A 22,802-nucleotide genomic window follows, 5' to 3' on the forward strand; every position below is an offset into this window, starting at 1 on the left:
TCGCAAAGTAAGATTTGATCCATGAAATTTTTCGGTCGTTTTCAAAGTTTTGAGTACAGTTAGTGATAGTTATAAACTTTTGACAATTTGGATCCGTAAATAGTTAGTATTCAATTTGTGTTATCATAAGTGAAAATAAAGAATTTCAATGGCATATATATACATACAGTATATATTTTCTCTGATGATTGCATTGGGAATCTGAGACGTTCTATTTCCTTTTAATACACTTAGCCATGCGTCCTGGGCACAAATATAAACATCATAACGTGTTTTGATTATATTTATCATTGAAACTTATAATGTCATATTTTAAAAGGAAACAATCAAACTTACATAACCAATTTGATTTGTACAAATGGAAAATAAATCAATGGCTGTTCTATGTATGTTACACATTCCTGACTTAATGCGTATATAATAGCTTTAAAGCGACGACACACAAATATTTCATTAAAAAAACGCATTCGTATGAATTTAAATGTAAGAGTTTCATGCTTATTTTTGGAAGTCGTCGGTCCTATGACACATCAAGCGGTGCAGGCAAACTAAAAAACGCACGTTAGAATTGAATACCGCACGTTAGCGCTTAATGATAATTTGTCTGCACCGCTTAATGTTTTATGGAACAAATGACAATAAAATTAAGCATCTAATGCCTAAGTGGTGATAACGAACAGTGTTTAAGATCAAAAGTTCAAAGGAAAAATACAAAACAGGACTACAGCAAATACGGACATCTAAAAAAAAATTGAGGTTGGTTTATGTGCCATGGAGAAGTAAGCATCCTCTGGTGACTGGTCACACCTGCGATCTGCTCTTTGTCGTAATCAGGAAAATGAGAAAATCCATAGACAATTATTCGATTAATTATAACCTTACAATAATTATGAGAAGCATTAGTTTGTATTCGACCCAGTGGAAGATTGTATTTGCGACAAGGTCGTTGTATCGATCATAGAACGTACGAAAAGATGACTTCATTTGAGACCGTTGATAGTCTCGTTTTATCGACTTGTTTGTCAGTAGTTTTAGGAATGCTCATACGTAGAGTATGTCCTTGCTTATAAAATTAACTGAAAGACAAAAAAATCCATAAGCAGGTGATTAAGGTATATTACTACATAAGTAAGAAAAGTTGACTAAAAAAATGAAGTCACAACGTTTATCATAAAGTTTTGTTGTTAAATTGTTAAATTACCATCATGTCCCTTCTCAGTGAATCACCCAAATATGAATCAGATGACACATATTCTGTGGTATATTTTATTTCAAGTTCATCGGGATATATCGAGTCGACGTAAATTCTGCTTCATATTCACTGGAACATGCTATATATCTTTGTTTTAAGGATGTTTTTTTGAAGTTAAAATATCCAATGTAGGTAAAATAATTCAAATTAAATTTGGTTTTTGGGTTAATTTGTCCAACTAACAATACTAAAGTGTCTGTCTGTGTTTGGATTTGCTGTTGTAAATATATTTTGACGTTCTTTGATTACGTTTTCACTTTATTTTTAATGTTAACAACACAATTATCATGGTTTTTGTTTTAACGTAAGTCAGTTTTGTCATGTCAACAATTTTCAACGAATACAATTAATCTAAATATGATTATACGAGAACCAATTCACCACCAGCCTTATCTTAAGACAATAGTGTCCCGTCCTTCAAAGCAATCTGGTCGTCGGTTCGTCGATGCACACTTGATATTCTTGTTTTGCAAAGTCTTTGTGTTTCGAAATAGTAAGTGTACCTTTTTATATTTCAGATTGTATTGTTTTGTAATGTTTATCTATACGCCAACTAGACGATTTCAAGTTATGTTGGAGTTCCTTAATTGCTATTATTTAGGCAATTATTTTTAAAACAAAGAAGATGATTACAACCGTAGAGACATACCATAGATAAGTATTGTAACATGTTACGTATTACATATGCTGATAAAATTCCCCGTCAACTCTTATTTCCAAGTGCTTAACTAGTCATAAGCCCACTACCAATAAAACGGAGATAGGGTTAGGGGACTTTTGTCATTGCAAGTTTTTAGTCATGCCTTCTTCCATTTTCGTTTTCCAAATTTTTTGTTGTGCTTTTTTGTTGTCCTGTAGAAGGGGCGGGTTGTCCCGACAATTTGACAATATTTTACTTTATTGTTCGTATCGTTGGTTATTTTTAGTGCTTTTTTATATCTCATCTTATAACCGTGTATCTTTTAATCCGACATTATAGATAACGACTGTTGTTGGTTTGTCAGTGCTTTTATATATATATATATATATATATATATATATATATATATATATATATATATATATATATATATATATATATATATATTTATTTATTTATATATATATATATCACACAAAGAACCATATAGGTTGAAAATAAGAAAATTTAATTGCAAGCAAAATAACACGACGTAATTGAGCAAAATAATTATCGATAATTGCTCTTCTTCATTTAAATGACACATCTGCTACTATTTTCTTTTATCTATAAAAATATCATCCAACATTGAAAAGCATATGAAACAGTTGTAAATGTTTTGAATTATAGATCAAAGAAATATAAACTATCGATTAGAGGTTAATATAATACATGTAACACTAGGACACCGAATGGCACAAGAAAGGCGCTGTGAAGAAATAGTTCTTTTTATGATAAAGCATCAAATGTTGATAAACATGTCTATCACAGCAGTAGTATCAACCACACGTACATTGTACGATCATGAGATAACAATGTCCATGTACAAAAACACATATTCGATGAAGATGTTAATCAAGGATGGTAAAAATGTATACTATTGATAGTTTTGTAGATAAATCCGTGTGGACAAAAATGGTTATAAACACTTGTTCAATGCTTTTCCAATGATATTAAAATGGGTTGAAAAATACGAACATTTACATTTTCTAGGTATATATATATATTTTTTTATTTAATGACAGAAATAAGAATCAGTAATATGTTAATGCAATGCATTAAATCAATTCAGGAAATTTTACCGACAAACGTAAAACAAAATATTTAACTAGAGTGTGCACTGGTTAAATAAATTGACTTTAAATAATATTTTCACATATATACGGGTTAAAACTGATCCATTGGTAATAAAAAATATTTGGAAATAAGGGGAAGGTATATAGGTAAGGCAAAAATATGTGGCCAGAGTGGTTGTTTATACAGTAAATTAACTACGAACGTGAACATATATGCAGTTTAAAATTAATAAATGAATATCAAAATGATTTGAAAATAAGGAGTATTTAAAAAATGTACACCTATTTCTCTCTCTCAGTCTCTGCAAGAACAGACCAATGACAAACATGGCAATTGGTGCAATCTATATTGGAATAGTTCTTTGCCAAGCCTTTCAAGGTGAGAAATTTGAATATGTTGTAGAATACGAGTATACCGCGTATAACGATCGGTAAAAACTGTAGTTACAATCTGCTATTATTCTACGTAAATACATATCGAAACTGAAGTAATCAAAAGAGAGATTTAAAGGATTTGGTGAAGGTTTCATCAGACGCATTTTAGAAGTATGCTTACATTATTAAAAAGGTCAAATTTCTTACTGTCGTTAAATGAGAAATTTACGTAATGAAATAAATATTTTCCGACCATATGATTTTTATGATTGTATTTCAATTCTCTTAATGCTTTGATATTTTATAGTGATTGATTGCTGTACTTTTAAACCGTTTGAGGATTCTCGGTGTTACTTAGAGCTCGTAAACCAACAGTATATAGTCCGCAGTAACCCGGATGGCGCTCACATTGACTTCACACAATGTATACTGGTCAATGGTGAACTACATAATCCACACAGCGTACACAGACAAGGTGAGATTACACTCGTTTTTCTGATTACATTTTATTTTTTCCTCTGAAGTATATTCAACTAGGCTGAGACTTTTAAAAGATAATTATATTTCAGAAAAAAATACGCTTTGCTTCATTCTTTTGACGTTAGCGACGCTCGCTTTCTGGTTAGACTTGTAAGAAATATTTAGCTAGAAGTATTGTCTTCGTTTCGATTGATTGCTTCACAATAGAATATATAACTATTACTTTAAAAATGTTGAATTGAAGGTGCATAGGTTATTTTCTACATATTTCTTTTTGAAAAATATAATGTATTTGAAAGTTCATTTGTATCAACTTAATCAATTGAAACGTTAAAAGCTTTTCTATTGAACACAAGATCTGTTATTGTATTTTTTTCTTTGGTTTATCAGGGTTTTTTTTTATTATTACCTTTATAACCATCTCTTTGCTCATAGAAATTATTAGTGGCAAATTGGTTCACTTTTTGTTTTGCTTAAAAATTTTTAATTATATTGTTGATATTGATTCAAGAGAATCAAGACTATGGAAGAAATATATTTGTAATAAATGGTACCAAAAATGATTAAAGGACAAATATCCACTAGACCCTAAAAAATCAGTCTAATAAACCCCGTCCAACATACCCAACCCATTCAGTTTAGCATACCCAAACCATTCATTCAAATATTACCCCTTTAACATACCCAAATTATTAGCTCTAACATACCCCCTTCAACATATCCAAACAGATAAGTTCAACATGCCTTAACCATTCAATCAAGTATATACCTACCATTCAGTCCAACATACCACCTCCGACATAGACCAACTATTTAGTCGAACATACCTCAGCCATTTAGTTTAACGAACTCCATTCATTCAGTCAACATACCCCATCTAACATACCCCAACTATTCAGTCCAAAATTAACCAAACCATTCATATTATACGAGGGTTGTTCGGAAATTAATGAGACCTTTACTCTAAGAAAAATATAAATCACTGAAATTTCATCGGAAAATAAACCAGGATGTCTTTTATTAACGTAAAAATTTTGAAGTTAATGACATCATTTGTTCATTCCTGGTAAGCTAACAAAGTTGCCTACATCCAATGGCCCGGCGCAACCACAAACTCATTGCAAAGTCATTTTAACGGTTTTTTTCCTTGGTCATTTGATACAAAGACCTTTCAAACGAACAGAAAACATGAACTATTCTTCATTTTTCATCTTTTCTTTTTATTTCAAAATGGCAACAGTTACATATACCTTCTATTCTGTATTTTTTTGGTGAAAAAATCGAGCTATTTCTTCCAAAAAGTCAACTTACTGTGAAACGTCTCTTACATTCATTCTGTATATATCTTAGAACTGTTAAAATCAATTTTTGTTGTAAAAAATGTACTCGATATCTAGTGCGTTTGTTTTAATTCTAGTTAAAAAAAATCGGTAAATAAAAATACGATTTACTGAAGCTTTTGACCCCTTTCCATCGTATAGTTTTATTTTAAGCAATTTCTTGGCCAAAAAAGGTCTTTTTTCGAGACCTCCAATTATAAGTACATATGTACTATACATCTGTATTCGCTGCGCCGCCTTGACATCAAAATACAATAATCTGTCTCAGTCAGTTAATATATAGCAAAATGAACATACATGATTTGATTTCTTTTATCAAGAATTGTAGGTCTAACAACACTTAAAAAGAAGATGGTGTAAGTTTTTTAAACTCCGAGTTTGTGCCTGCGCCGGGTACACTGACCACCGACTGGTTTATGTACTGTTATAAACAAACTATTTATTATTTTGTAACATTACTTTGCTTAATTATTACTCCAGGATTCTTCAATGTTTATGCCAATTTTCATTAAAATTCTCTACTTAGAAAGAGAGATATTTGTGTTGTTCTAATAATCCAACATAAACCTACTCATCAGTCTAACATACCCAACTTTTTTTAAATCCACTATACCCTTTCCAACATAACCAAACTATTAAGTCCAACATTACTTGTACTTTCAGTCCAACATATTCCTTTCAACATACCCCAACCATTCAGTCCAATATACCTCATCATTATTCAGTCCAACATATTCCGTCCAACATACCCCAACTTTTAAGTCCAACCTATCTTATCATTTAGTCCAACATACCCCAATTATTAAGTCCAAGATGCTCCATCCATTTAGTCTAACATACCTTAGTCATTCAGCCAAACATTACCCATGATTAAGTCAACAACACCCCTTCTAACATATCCCAACCATTTAGTCAAACATACTCCATTCATTCAGTCTAAACTATCCGAACTTACCAGTCCAACATACCCGATCAATGCAGTCCAACATAACCTAACCATTTAGTCATACATAACCCACCCATTCAGTCCATCATACCTCTTCTAACATACCCCAAATATTTAGTTCAACATACTCCATCCAATCGATCCAACATTCCATTTCCAACATTCCCCAAACCATCCCAGTCCAACAAATCCCAACATTTCAGTCCTCTTCAGTCCAACATACCCATTTCAACATTCCCCAACTATTCAGCCCAACATAATACAATCATTAAATCTAACATCCAGACCCTTTGTTTTATATAGATATAATTTTTTTAATCTTTATTGGAGTTATATAGTTTGAGACCAACTTGCCAACTATTTTTGATATGTGTAATGCTTATAAAATTGTCTACTATTCTGTATGATTATTAAGATACATCTTAATACATTTAAGATCAAAATTTATTTAAAAGAATTATTCATAAGTTACACAATAGTGCCGCATTCCACCGGTAATAAAAAACTGTTACATTTCTTATAGAATGTGATCAAGCATTAAGTGGACAAACAGTTTACGTATCTCATACCGCAGTCCATCAATCGGCCCACCAGACACAAACTTCTTCCAGCCATAGTTCAAGTATAGCTATTAGCGCAAGTGGTAGCTCCAGCTCGAACAGTTCACATAGCTCCCATCATTACAACTGTTACCACAATCACCGTTACTACCGAGGTAATCTATATCTAATTCAACTTGCATATTCTTACAAAAGCTATTCAGGTAAACGTTGAAAATCATGAAAAAAAGTGACTTATCAATATCTTTTGAAATTAAGCCATATTGAAATATTTCAGAAATTTTTGGAGAAGCAGAAAGGGTCAATTGTCATAGAACATATTCAGGTAAAACTACTTGTTTAAATATTGCTCAGTTTTATTGAATAATTTTTTTTATTCCATTATCCATAAATATGACTACTTTCCCTAAAATGACAAAGAGAAGAAAATGATGATAATCGTGTTAAATATGAATCTATGACCAATTTTTATACTTTGAATAATGTATTATCTTAATTTGGAGTTAATAATAACTTACTAAAGTTTATTTTGAAGAATTGTCATCTTTTGTAAATTAGAGCGATCAAATAATGAATATTATAAATCAATAAAAATAAAAGACACAACGTAAATGAATTTGAATGCAAAATAAAATAAACATTCCTATTTTTCCACTAAATTTTCATTATTCATAATTTATAAGATTTTTTATTTATTTATTTGTTAACAAATTATCTCAGATACAATTTTGATTGTTGAATAATAATGATTTGAACATGATGTTCATTGCAGTTAATTTCCTTTTTTCTTGCAGCAGTCATTTTTCTTAAACTTACATATAAAGAACTGACTTATCATCGAACCCCCCCCCCCCCCGTTTAATTTTTTTTTTCAAAAATTTACGTTTTAAAAAAATTTGCTGATGATATACGAAAAATAGAACCACCCCCCCCCCCGGAAGCATGTAATAAATGGAAGTGAAAATAAAGAACTCCACGAACTTCCCATCCTCATCGGATTAGAATTTTTTCCTGATTTTGAGAAAAAAAAATTCTTTTTCCTTTTGTTTCCTTTTGAAGATTTTTTAATGATGCTGCCACACCCTTTTAAAAAACGTTCCTGGAAATTACCGTAAATATAGTGAATGAAATAAATGTGAGCATTCATCCAAGTGAGAGCAAGTTACAACGTACTGTTTCTTATCTCTGAAGAAATGTCCCAATTCGTTAGCTCTGCAAGATTTTGCGAAATATACTGTTTTGTTTGTCTAAAAAGCATGATGTTCTTAAAATTACACAATTCATATGTTTCTCAAAAGTTGTACTTCGATTCTCGTGAGAATGTATACAGTCTAGTGAGATCGAACGCCATTGATCAAATGCATTGTGGGTCGAAATTTACTGACGCCGAAAACTTCTGTCGGATCAATGTGTAAGAAATCCACTGTGATGTCACTCGAAAGGACGATAACTCCGTTAGTCTTGTGTATTGGAGTTACATGTACGTTGTGTCAGTGGTATATTTACAATTCATGTACATAGTCTTTTATCTTGTTCTCGAGAGAGTGTGAAATGGGAATCCACATTTACAGGGAACTGCTGGTCCGATAAAAACATTGCATTACTGGTCAGAGTAACTGACGCCAAAAAAATCCGTTGAGTCAATGTGCATCTAGTCCGAATTTTCTATTCACACGCGCCTTGCCGGTAGAGCTCGCTTTAATTGCTCGCCGGCGCGCTCGCTAAAATTCTTTACTTTGTGTGAACTGAATGTCATTTTTAATTAGAATGGATTTATAGAAAAAAAGACATTTATTTATATATTTTGTCACATGCAATTCTCATTTTTCAAATTTTATTGAATCCAAAAAGAACGTTTTTTCTTTATCCGTTGTGTTTAGAATAATCACGTCGTATCGCTTTCGCCTTTTCCCATGCTTATTTTAAGTTGAACGATTCTGTTTTATGTCATATCCAAAACGTTCTATCATCAATCATGCCTAATATATAGATTCTCCAATATTCAGACGCACAAATGGAAATCAGATCTATTGTGGCCTTAATCACTTATTTTATTAAAACCACATACAATAACTTTTTCCGACAGTGTTCGATAAACTAGATTATCTCCGCCAGAACGACCATTACTGTCTGTCCACATTAGTCCAGGAGATGGCAGGTAAGAAACGGAATATTTTACATTTATTATCAGAAGTATCTGCTTATTTCGCTAACATTACATGTTGATTGGTCTTTATTATCCTAGTTTCACATCATTTATATCGACCTTTATATAGGAGAGATAAATAACGTTACCCACACCTTAATCACTATATTTTTCAAGAGTTTACACTTACACTTCTCTCTCTCTCTCTCTCTCTCTCTCTCTCTCTCTCTCTCACACACACACACACACACACACACACACACACACACACACACACACAAAATACACACCTACCCACACACCACCACCACCAATAACAACAAAAACAAATGAACATTATATAATAGGAAATAATCTACAAACTAATATTTTAGATGCCATATCAAATATGTGCATATGATGTTAAATTGAAATATTTCAGTATTTAAACTGTGACTAGTCGTCTACGATCTTTTGTCTCTTCTAGGCCTGAAATATTCCGACTGCGAGTGTTCTGATAGTTCATCCAACATACAATACTCCTTCAGGGGACAACGTAGGTCACTGTTATAAATAATGACAATAATTCTAACAATTTCTGTTCATTTAAATGATATAAATGACTTTATGTGATGTTTTACAGAATATTACCACCACAACTGCATGAACCACCCCACATACAAAGGTAAATTAATGACATCTATAAAAACAAGCATTCTTTAAGTATTGCATAGGCAGGACATGTTCCCCTTTCAAATCCTTATTTTAAAAACAAAGGAGTTTTATGTAGTTGATAATTAGAAAAATTGACGAAAGATGCTTTTGTAGGGACAATTAACAATGGGTCGTTTGCGTGTCATTATTAATAATTCATTTAAAATTAATTAATTAAAACAATTGAACTGAAACTTTTTCAGTTTTTTGTTTTTAATTATACACAACTTTGTAATTTTCAAATCAATTCTCCAAATCAAAAAGAAAATAGTTTAGAAAACCAAGTTGGGACAGAATGACAGCGGAGAAACATTGTTAAGATTACAGTACCTTCCGAATTCACTGATAAAGAAACAATAAACAAAAACACAAAGACCGTATCAATTTTATTTTCGTCTTTTTTTTTTCAATTTTAAGATATTATCACCAGATATCTGTCTTATGTACCTTACAATATGGGTGTAATGGAACCTTCTGCTAAATGCCATACTAGATATCAACGTAAGTTATTTCTTTGAAAATGTTGCATTTTGTCAGTACTTTACGATCATTATAATGATTTTAATATGATGTATTGTTCTTTCTTTCTCCTAAATATTCTATTCACTTAACACTTTTTTCATCCTTCTTTTTCGATCAGCAATTGTTAGTTTAGTAGATTTGATTTTTGCGTGCTCTAATGACCGACATTTATTATCAGTTTGGCAAGACCTTCTACGTTTGCGGAGTTCTGGGGAACATCATGCAACTTGTTTTGATCAGTTTGTTCATCATATGAACGGTATATTTAAAGTTTACCTTATTTTTTTAATGATTTTGAATAGTAACAAACCTTTTGGCATAGTGGGGTAAAAAGCAGTTAATGATAAATATCAATTTAAGAGAACAACTGTTTTTGTTATAACATATGTTTATTTTAACTGTTACAGAAGCCTATCATACCCACTCTGAACCCCCGTGCAGTTCCTGTCACATTCCTGCCGCCCACACCAATGCTGATCACAGTAATTTTTAATATTTTTAATCTTGGTAAAATTTGGTTTTGATATATTATTTTTTACATTACAGATCAAATTTATGATTTTCTTTTTTCAGACTATAATGCCTATATAAAAGGAGATTGTCTAAGCGAGCACACAGGTAGAGAGAGAGAGAGAGAGAGAGAGAGAGAGAGAGAGAGAGAGAGAGAGAGAGAGAGAGAGAGAATTTGGTTGTCTGTGTCAATGAGTCTGTTTTGTTTGTTGTTACGTAAAGTTCTTTCAACGACTAGTTTGTAATTTTCACCCTTTCTTGTTTATTCAGGTTTTATAACTAAATGTCAGAAATTACATATTTATTGTATTGATACAAAAAGCTGATGCTTCGAAAATTCATGTAGGAGCTATCAAAAAGACTTTTGAATATGAATTTTAGATTTTGGTGTCATAAATATTTTAATCGACATGGATTGTCATATTGGCAATATTTTTATCATTTTCTAAATGTTAATCTTGAATTGTTGTACTCTTCTTAAGAAAACGTATGGAATAGACTTGTATCGTTAAAAATTATTAATGAAGAGCTCCTGGAGTGATATGTATTCCTACACATAAAAATCTTCGACTATAACAGAACAGTTCATAAACTTTGTATGAAATATGCCTTTGGGATCCATATCTATCATAAAATGCTATTGGTCAATGTATTTTATGTTCTGTATTTATAGTTGTTTTTATAGCAGATATTAGTTGTGAAAATTGCAACTTTATAGTACTTGGGGTTATGGAGATATCTAAACCTGATTTTATTTATCATATCAGTGTGGTCATTTTTGATGGAAGAACATTCAACTCTTTATCATGGACAGAATAGAGAAACACTGATTGAACACATGGCAGGTATTGTTGTTCGTAACCATGTATGATATTTTGTGGCTTTTTCATATACTTGAATCGGATAACAGAAAAAAATTATTCATGAAATAATTACATGTATCTAAATGTGCTAGATAAATTAATCCATTCATTGTTAAATCTATTTAAGTTAGACATGTAACATACATGTAACAAATATAGTTCAGTTCTTCACATGTATCTATTTTTCACAGTTCATACGTTATTATGTTATAAACAATTGCATAGCAAAATCCGAGAAAAAAAAAAAAACAAGAAACCAGCGTGATTCCCTGGACTTAGCACGTCTTATTTATGATTTGAAAATTTATCTAAAAAATTATAATTGTTTTTTTTCTCGCTTTTCACCATTTAAGAAACTAAAGGGAAAAATATATAATGTAAATGCCCACCGTTATGAGTCGCCATTTTTTTTAAAGATAATTTGACATTTTCTTGAAAATGGCATATTATTCTTGACTATCCACACCTAAGTTATGATTAAAAACATACTTGGACTGAATATTCATGTTTGTCTCACTCTTTATGTCCATTTATGACGAATTAACAAAATTTTGTTATCCGCCATTTTAAATCGCCACTTTGATCTAATTAACAACAGTTGTGGAAAGCCAGCATAATTTGTAAGACTCAGCACACGTTGGATATGATGAAACGCTATTTTGGATCAATTCATTAGTGTTTGTCATTATTTTTTCCAATTGAAGAGACTTTAGGAGAAAAATTTGAAGATTGGCTGTCTGCCATTTTGAATCGCCATTTTGACCTACTTAATGCCATTTTCATGAAGGCCAGCATATTATTTCAGACTCAGCATACTTTAATGATGATAAAAAAAACCATGCTGGACCAAATTATACTTTTTTGCGGTTAAAACGTTTTTCTAGAGCTCTTTTTAGAAATTGGGACTAGAATATAATAAAAAGACAAGAAATGCTATTAGTGTTACGATGCATTTTTTCATCAATAGATTGGAATAACTGAAAATGCATTGAAAATAAGCTAGGTTATTATGTCATCAGCCATATTAAAAGGCTAAGTTCATAAGCCATTTATTAAATCAAAATATCAAAGAGTCTACTCTATACAACACAAAAAAGAGTAATGATTTGTTCCATTCAAAACAAAAAATGATACTAGAAACAATTTTAGCATCGTGGTTAATTCTTTGTAAAGAATTAAATTTTGAGGTTTGAACATCACGCTAAGAAACCAGAAATGACGTAAAATGAGGTTTCAAAGTACAATTTTTTTTTTCACATTATGCAGATTATTCACGATTTTATCGCATTTGTGACATTTTTTTTAGATCAGCCCTCATATTTCAGCTAAACCTCTTCCTTTTTGTTGCAGTTAGGTTAATTTAAAATCGTTGTATATTGTATTTTTAGCGCTGTATCCAGATGGTACTGATAATAAATGCGTGTGTTCCAAGACCTTTGATCTTCATTACTCACATACGTCTTCTGAGGGTAAGAAAATCGATTAGGGGATGAAAAACCTAATAAGGTCACCATACAAAATCTTTTATTTGAAATTAATTTTGAACAGAAATTATAGTAATACAAATTAATGTTAAATTCAATATTTCATAATCAATTCCAATATAGAATGTTACTGTCGTGAATTATTCTCATGAAATTACCACATAAAACAGCGATGGCGTTCTTTACAAGAGAGCGCATGTTTAAAAAGTGTAGGTGAAACTAATGTAACCAAAAAGTATCTTATATTTGAATTTCAGTACTTTTCCACATATTTTTGCTATATTCAGTAGATTATTCAGTAATTGTAATATTAACTAGTCCGAAAAATATTGACCGCTCAATATTTTTAAAGTATTGACTTGCTAGGAGTAAAATTTGAAGAATATTCACTTTATTTCAATTAATTGCCGCTGATTCGTTGATCTTTTAAGGGTGACGTAAATTATTCTTCGCGACTTCAAAAAAAATGTGACGCCATAATAAGCAGTCAGTCAAGGCAGGTTTTGCGAATTATTGTGATGGAAATTCCGGTAGAACCTCTGTAGCTTATTTCATACGTGTGGTGGAATTTCACCAGTGACCGTTTGATGCCCCGATATTTTTTAAATGTACTTTTTTCAGATTATCATTGGTCTTTTGCATGCAGTAACAGCGCTCACGGTTATAATTACTATCCTTCTTCATACCAAAGTAAGATCATGTAAAATAGTTTGATTTTGGTTTTGGTTTTTATTCAAATTGCGCCTTGCAATGTGCAATTATTTTGGCTTATTTTAGATGCTATCACCCACCTGTTCGGATCTCCCTATCCGCATCAAACCAGACAGACATGTCATTCACATGCAGCTGGTAAGTATTTAGTGTTTAGAAAACGAGTCTATTGTCATCATCATTGTTTAGGTTTTTTATTAATTTTATTTAGCGATTTTTTAATTCCTTGAGAACACTATACACAACAACTTGTTGGTCAGGTTGTAAATTATTTTACATACTTGTTGAGTACTACAAACTTTTAATACCAGTTGTATGAAATAACCGTCCGTCCGATCTACTGAGATTTTTCCTACAGGCGCACAGATTTGTTGATATGAATGCCAACAGTGCGTATTAGAGTAACCAAATACTAAACTTAGAGATATTAAAATTTTGGTTACAATCGAGTCAATTGTGAAGTCTATTTATAAAAAGGTGATAAATATATATGAACAGAATATATAGCAAAAGTCAAATGAAAATTTACCCGTATTTGTATTATCATTTCTGAGTTTATACATGTAGATGTTATATTGTGGAAACATAAACTAAAGATCCCGTTAGGGTGAATGTATTGCGCAAGCGCAAGATTGTAAATTCCAGAAATCTAGGTGATTTCCGGGATTTTTAGAGGAATTATAGTTGATTATTGATTAGCGAAGCTTAACTGAGGAAAAATAAAAACAAATTGGTAATCTTCAAGTACCAATGATGTTTAATATATATAAAACAAAAGACAATATTCTTCCGATTTCTCGGTATTAAAGACCAAAAATTCGAGTCTATTATTTTAATATAGTAGTATAGATAATTGCAAAACTAGAATACTATATAAACTTAAAACTAATGAGACTCAATTCGTTGATTCAAAGAGCGGACTAAGAGCTTTGAGTGAAACTGACTCTGGATAAATGTAATGCACGTTTAATTGAAAGCAAAAATCGTTTGTCATGAAATATTTGAGTTTTATTTGGTTATAGATGTATGGTCTCAGTAAGATTATATCTCTTTAAAACATATTTTTAAAACATATTTTGTAGTTTAGAAAACTTGTAAATTTTATCTTTCAATTTATGATCATTTTGAAAAAAAGCATTAACCAGGAAGTTTCAAAATCTTCAAAATAAATAATAGAAATTGTTTTTTCAGGGTGTGTATTTTTTTTACAAGGCTGGCAATTCTTGCTAGCTATGATCCTTCGCTGTTTTGCTCGATAAACACTGTAATATATATTTCCTAACAAATAAAAGACCACATATGTTCAGAAATTCCTTGGATTTGAGGAGGAACAGAACGTTGCATTTTACAATTATTTGTCAATAAATTTTGTCGCTTTTTAACATTTCAACACTGATATGTGATATACAACATATTTTATTTTTTAAAGTCACTGCTTTGCCTTGAAAGGGATTTCTTTTTCATATGAATTACCATTTTTTCCCTAGCAAGATAATTAATTAATTCGATGGAAATTTGCAAAATTTTATTCAATCATTTTAAGAACACAAATAACTTAAAAGATTAATTACAATATTGACATTATTACGAGAATATTGTATAATTTTACAAATTTGATGTTTTTGATTATAAATTAGATCACAAGGTGATGGCATATAAAAATACATAATGTAATTTTCTTAAAGTTTTCATATGGAAACCTCAGAATGTGTTTTATATCATATAAAAAATCATATCCACAATGGAAATATTACAGTTATGATCACCCCTATCCTATACCTATTTTTCTGGAATTGTGACTTTTTGTGTAAAGATTTCTGTTTTAAAACATTAAAAAGAAACTTATTCTTTGGATCTTTTTATTAACATGAACATAATAGTCATAAAATTGGTTATATTAACTACTTATAATTTTGTACATTTAAATATCTATAAATTTCGTGTTTTAGAGGATCAATATCAAAATGGAGATGTCTTCTTTAAAACAAGAGGCCCATGGGGCCACATCGCTCACCTGAGCAACAATGGCTTTATATAGGTGTTCAAAGGATATTGTGCCATATGGCCCCTCGGTAGCAAAAAAAAAGAATACCATAAAATAAACTGTATTCAAATTTTACACTTATTTTCCTACGCTTAATCTATGACATTAAACCCTTATGAAATACCATTTTTACCAAAAATAAGATCTTATGCAAGATAGAAAACAAAATTTTGGTAGGGGTACACTGTTAACTTCCAATTCTCTTTATTTTAGTTCTGCCCCCTCACTTTATAAAACGATCAAATTATATATGAGAATATGCACATAGGTACATATTCATCTTCAACTACATTGTACTAGCTAGTTATTGTATTTTATCAAAAAAGATTCCTATATGTGAAAGAGGAAAATTGTACTTCAAGGTGCTCAAATTAAAAACATTCAAATATTTAATTGGTCTGCCACATTATAAACGATTGTTGTTTACCAGGCGTGAACTCGTGCTACGTTTTATAACCTTACTCACTTGATCGATGAAAAATGTTGTCATGTAATATGTTAAAGGGCTTTTATATGTATAATCAATGCATAGGCGTCGGATCGAACTGGGTGGACGGGTAGGGGGTTCTTCCCCCCCCCCCTACCAATTTTTTTTTTTTGCAAAGTTTGACATAGCCATACTCAAAATCTTTTTTTTTTTTGCTTGTCAAGATTTCTGATAAGGTCTAGCCCCTCCCCCCCCCTCAATGAGCCTCAGACTGCAATGTATTGACAGGCATATCGCTCTATTTTACTAAGGCCCACACTTTATTTTCATCTTTATTCAAGATCAACGTTAAAAAATGGCTACAAATCAAGATGATTTTCCGCTGTAATTTTTTCTTAAGAATATCGATAATAGATTTATCCCCGTAACAGTAATGTTTTAAACTGTTTTAAAGAGGTCGTTTTAATTTAATTGTGTCTGAAAAACCATCAAAGTTGGTGTAGACACATCGTATAAGAAGTGGGCCCCCAAAAAGTTGTTATAGCATATCATCCTTTTAATTTTTCTGTACAAGTATTTACGTTTAGTGTGACATTTCTAGTGATAAATCAAAATTTAAACGTCAATCGTAGAATTATAAGCAAGATACAGAACTCACAATTCTGCTTGGTTTGAGTCAATTCTTTGTTCACATGAGTTATTTACAATCAACTTAAGATTTTTAAACTTGGTATTTCCTATCCAGAATGAACAAAAGCATGGCCTCAGGTCTGGGAGCAAAGCTTTGTATCTTGCTTATAATTCGAAACTTGACTCAGCTGAAAATGATTAATAAAGAGAAATTGTAAATAAACAATTAAAACAGAAGAAACATGCACTAAATCAAAGAAAGAGCACAATTTATTTTTCATAATATACATATACCTATACATTTCTAGCAGCAAAAACAATCTCCGTTTAGACTGAAAATACAGAGCATCTTTACAAAACACGTTGCATTATAATCAACCATAACGTAGAGATCGTACCGAATTACCAATAAAATGTATAGTATTTATAATATGATATGCTTTTAGTGCATCAGATTATGCTAATTTTGCGCAGGTAAAATACTAACTGTCTGATTTACCGAAGTCTATATTTGAATTGATACATAAAAATCCCAAAATACAGGCAATATTTCCTCTCAAGTTAAAAAGCATACTAGTAAACGCAAAACAACGTAAAACCACGGTCATGAGTGAGAAAGTCAACGCATGGAAAGATTGAATCTAAATTGACTTCACAAAATTGGCACAAATATATTTAGCACGTTTCAAGTATCCCTTCGCATGTTAACTGTTGCACAACATGCAAATACATCTTCGTCAGTTTGACACGCTTGCCATGCGTCAACATTCAAACTTGGCTGCCTTACACAATGAACTTTCGTTTTCGATATGGAATACCGAACCCGAAGTTATAAACTGATCGACAGCGATTATCTCTTTATTTTAATTTTCGTTAATTACTCAAAATTGAAACAGAGTTCGCCAAAAAATTTTGCAGTTTATGTTTTCCTTTCCAGAACGATTAATTTTGTAAAATTACGTTGAATTTGACTCAATAGTTTTTGAGAAGAAGATTTTTTAAAATGCACCCCCCTTTTCTACAGTTTCGAGGTTTTCTCCGTTTTAAAAAAAGATTGGTCTTTCATTTCTGCAATTTATAATCACCTTTCTATAGGGATGCTTTGTGCCAAATTTGGTTGAAATTGGCGAAGTGGTTTTAGAGAAGTTTAAAATGTGAAAAGTTTACAGACGGACGGACAGACGGACAGACGGACAAAAGGTGATCAGAAAAGCTCACTTGAGCTTTCAGCTCTTGAGCTAAAAACTGTAGACTTCTATAAATCAACTATTATTTTCGACAAATTCGTTCGTAATTTACTTTAGATGAACTAGTTCGCGGCAACAATTTTTTGTGACCTAATCCTTTACACATCTTTCAAAACAACTCTATGGCAAGTATTGATAAATATTCGCGTCAATGACGCAAAGAATGTTGGTTTACAGTATATAGACGATTCAAGCAACCTGACTTCCACGATTGTGTTAACGAGTTATAATTAGTTCAAGCACATTTTTTACAACATACACCATAGCATAGCATTGAAATCTAATAGCATAGAATATCAAACTATAGCATACAATTTCATAGATTTTCATATCATACCATAACAAAGCATACAACACGATTTTAACTCGGTTTTAAATGGTTTTTTATTTAAAAGAATAAATGTTCACATTGCAGATTAGTGGTAAACGTTAGCTTCTTATTATTTTACTTCGAAATGTTTGGAACTCATCTGTGTATTGAGGCAGTTTATTTTTTCAAATCTCATAGCATACCATGGCCATAGCTTAGCATGCCATATTATTAAGCCCTCCATTTCAATTTTTTATAGCGTTCCATACAAATCTCATAGCATTGCTTGGGAATCTCATAGCATATAATTAAAATAGCATACCGCATCATAGCAAAATATTGTAAAAGATATGCTTGAAATGACTGTATTACCCATTACCATTTATTCTATGTGATCAATAAAAGTCACGTGATCAATACATTGTATTTTCTTAATCAATTTAGTCCATCGATTAGAGAAACACGTTGAATACAAAGGATGTTTTAACCTTTTTTAAATATAAAACAGCTTTCAACATTTTATAATTTAGAAGTTAAAATGCCTCAATATGTATCAGATTCTAAATAAAACACCATCAAAGGCTTACACAATGGCACAAAGTCATCAGTCACATACAATTGAGAATATTCTAATTTAGGATAAACATTGGCATGAAAATTCAGAATATATCAGCATGAAAAAAAAGAATTTTTATGATCATTTAATGATGAAAAATCACACAGTTATGTCAAATGTCCCAATACAACAACAACGTATCTAAACTACGTATAATAAAGCATTACATCATAAATGTTGTTAATTTAAATAAAAGGTGTGTTCTTGTATGGAAACGTTTATTAACTGACGTTAATTATTAATACAATGGTTTTTTTTTAGTTTGGCATGAACTCAATCGCATTGTGAAACATAATCATGATCCTGTACGTTGTCTAGAAACTCTTATTCACATTCTTCGAGGTAAATATTTTCTTATATGAGCATAATGAAATAATACTGAGAAAATTCATTATCGCTTCATGGAGTAGAAAATATTTATTTAGTCCAAATCTGTATGTCCAAATTGAGATCTATTCTAATTCTAATACAGATGCCGTCGAAAAACAGGGAGACCCCTGCCATTGCCATCCTGGTAAATATCATTTCTTTCACAATACATGTACATGTACTTAAATATGTCCCAAGTTTTTGCGTCTGTCTCTTGTTGGATGGTTTTCAATAAAAATGAATATTCCTGTCAGTAAAGTTCAATTAAAATTTATAAAAAGATTTCTGTTTTAGATACATCATCTGTTTATACTAGTTGATTTGTACGTGAACAAAAACAAACATCGTCAGATATTTAAAATGTGAAACATCTTTTATCTATTCGGATGTACTTGGGACACTTCGTATAATATTTTACGTTATCATCTGAGGTACTAAATGTTGCTTGCAATGCAAACTCCCCGTAGACTTATTTTTAGTTGTGTATTGAAAACGGAAATGGTAGAGCGGGCGCTTCAGGACAGATAATCTTGATTTCTTTCTTTCTAGTGAAAGAATGTAGTTTAGGCACTAAGGTGTTTACCATTATAAAGATATCACACAAAATCTGGTGGAAGCAGAAACTTATGAAAAAGTATACAAACCACTGATTGTTTTGCTCTTTTACATCAGGATTTAATTAAATGTCTAGCAAAAGCAGTAATATAAACTATATAAACCATTTTTTTAAATGGATAAAAAAAGACTGGTGAGCCTATCAAAATAATGCAACCTTATTGCAACAAAAAAGACCATAACAACTTTTAATCAAAGCATTTGATGCATCTAATAGTTGCTTCAACTACAAGACCAACAGAAACAACTACGAAAATGACCACAACAACAATTGATTTAACAAACACACTATCAACAACAAAATCAACAACTGCACAACCAACAACAAAAACAACACAACTAGCAACATTAACCACGAAACCAACAACAACACGATCAACTACAGCAACTACGAAACTAACTACAGTGGCAGCTACACAAACATCTTTTAACTGGGTCACAATCAAAAACACAACATCTTCAACCGTAGCTGTGGGTAAGTAAGCGCTTCAAATTCTATAAAGAGGTTTTTTCTATTAAAATTAACTGTTTACCGTCAAAATTTCTTAAAGTAGGCTGAAATTTGATATCTCGGCAGCTAGTTCATGTTAACTTGTAGATTCGAAATTTCCGTGTGTCTCTGACATTTCAATTTTGCAGCTTATACATTTTTATAACTATGAACATTTTAATGCGATTCTTATTTATTAGAAATGATAATTTTACATTTCATTTAAAAATACTAGGATTTTGTTTTTATTTTTTTGGGATAAGGTCCTAAAGAGTTTATGCATCTGAATAGATATGCACGTTTATACATTTAGATATTTCAAATGTGTGTGGGTATTTATATATATATATATATATATATAAATATATATATATATATATATATATATATATATATATATATATATATATATATATATATATATATATATATATATATATATATATATTTGTTAAAAGTGTACTAGTTTTAGATTGACAATTCGAGTAGAAACAAAATATAAACGGAAAAAAACTAAAACTAACAATAATGTATTGTTTCTTGTCTTTAAAACATGTCATCAATTATATATATTTCAAAAGAAAACATAAAAAAACAATATAACAAAGAGCGTACAATTTAGCCAAAAGATATGTTTACTTTATTAAAAAGCTTTTTACAATTATCTAATACTTGGATTTCTAACTAAATCACTGCTTTAGATAAATTTGTTACTTTTTCTCATGTGTCTTTACTCTGCTTTTCATGATATAGAAAACTTTTTCCCTAGAATCATATATAGCATATCTATAAAAAAAAATATCACTCTATTTCTTCTCAAACATTAATTTTATCATTTTTTGTTCCTTATTTAAAGTTCATATACATCTAACTAAGATAAAAATGAAAAAAGTAATATTTTTTTATTTTTTATGTTGAAATACTCTTAACTAACTTTTGTTTGCGACGACAATATTTTGCGATTTACTTGATATAAACTGGTTTGCTTCGAATAATTTCCGGCGAATAAGCTTTATTCAGACCCTTGGTGTTATTAATCTCACGCGACAAGGACTGGTTCGCGCCAAAAAAATCTTTGCAACTACTAGGCTCTCGCGAACCTGGCGAGTTGGCTCCAGTTAGGATGTTAGTTAGTTACTTACCATTTTCTGTTTCTATGTAAATAATTGAAGTACATCACAGCGTTTTAAGAGTACTGTATGGTATACAGTGAGTATATTTCGCTGAAGTGTTTTAGAATTTCTAATTTTTCCAATGCATTGGTAACTTTTTATGTGTGATCTGTAAGAAGTGCATGTAGTAATCATATTTACTAGCTCCCCTTATCATATGGTATGTGACTACAAACACGGAATAGTATTTCCATTGCAATTTTTTTACGCTAAATATTTCTGCACAGGGCATACAACGCAGTGTTTGAAAATTCACACGATTGAGGAACTTGCAAAATACCAGCAAATGTATCCCGAGTTAAATACTGACTGTTCCAATCACATATCCACGTCAAATCTTATTGTTAGGTCATTATGTCCTTCAGTTCCTGTAACGCAAAATTGGAAACCGGGAGTCAAGGTAATATTGTCGTGTCACCGTGGATAATACACATACGAAAATTCGTCAGAAAATACAGAAAAGCTGTACCTTTCCTCTATTTTCTTCTACAGAAAGATTTTAAGTAACATAAACCTTGAATGTCATTAAGTACAGGTGACCGAATCATGTGACATTTTGAAGACCTATATTCCCGTTGCAACCTTTACCCCATCCTCTGAGTACCCCCCTGACGGACTTGCTGGAGTGTTTCTTGGTTGTACTGATTCCTCAATAAAGGTGATTGCTATGAGTAGAACTGAAATTTAATGAGTTGTGTGTGAACATCTATTGTTAATTTATTTTAAAAATCATTATATGAAACAAGTTTGGGAAAAAATGGAGGAATAGAAGATTATTTTTATAATAGTCGTTTTCATTTTATATTGATCAAATTAAAATATTCTTTACAAACATATTTTATTGTGTTGTTCAATTTTTGGTCATTTGTCAGACAACTAATAGCTGAATGGGCGTTACATATGCAAAAATAGGTTAAAATTTACGGTCCATTATGAAACATGTATGATACACTTAAATATAAACCTCATGATCATCATACATGTATATTAAATTATATCAGATCATATTATTGAATTTCAGATTGCAACACAGGAGTGTGGTGGACGGTTCAGCATACTAGAGCTTCCACGTGAAACCGCTCAGTTTGAAAGTTTTACCAACACTGCTTCAAATTATCACGTCGTTATGTACTGATTTTTAACAAATCTAAGATCCAATAAAGTTGTCTATTCAGTCGTCTATGATTTTATCTTTAATAAATAAACATATATAAATATAATCAAATTTTCTTCGGGCTTCACAGG

General features: G+C 31.0%; 1 protein-coding gene across 3 annotated transcripts; it reads left to right on the plus strand.

Moving 5' to 3' along the window:
- Positions 1-1,628: 1,628 nt before the first annotated feature.
- Positions 1,629-22,734, plus strand: LOC128160228 (uncharacterized). 3 transcript variants are annotated; one of them, XM_052823529.1, is made up of 22 exons: positions 1,629-1,745; positions 3,307-3,386; positions 3,690-3,857; positions 6,672-6,863; positions 6,986-7,033; positions 8,795-8,866; positions 9,321-9,389; positions 9,477-9,518; positions 9,965-10,048; positions 10,248-10,328; positions 10,477-10,551; positions 10,643-10,687; positions 11,347-11,424; positions 12,831-12,911; positions 13,548-13,616; positions 13,704-13,775; positions 19,173-19,253; positions 19,384-19,425; positions 20,113-20,370; positions 21,785-21,957; positions 22,093-22,215; positions 22,579-22,734. In XM_052823529.1, exons 2-22 carry the CDS (start codon positions 3,326-3,328, stop codon positions 22,690-22,692), a joined length of 2,028 nt encoding a protein of 675 aa, XP_052679489.1. In that variant the 5' UTR covers positions 1,629-1,745; positions 3,307-3,325; the 3' UTR covers positions 22,693-22,734. The 3 variants fall into 3 exon arrangements, with proteins under 3 accessions (XP_052679489.1, XP_052679496.1, XP_052679503.1); XM_052823536.1 differs by lacking the exon at positions 13,548-13,616; XM_052823543.1 differs by lacking the exon at positions 3,690-3,857.
- Positions 22,735-22,802: the final 68 nt, after the last annotated feature.

Source organism: Crassostrea angulata, chromosome 1 (assembly GCF_025612915.1).
Source record: "Crassostrea angulata isolate pt1a10 chromosome 1, ASM2561291v2, whole genome shotgun sequence".
NCBI lineage: Eukaryota > Metazoa > Mollusca > Bivalvia > Ostreida > Ostreidae > Magallana > Magallana angulata.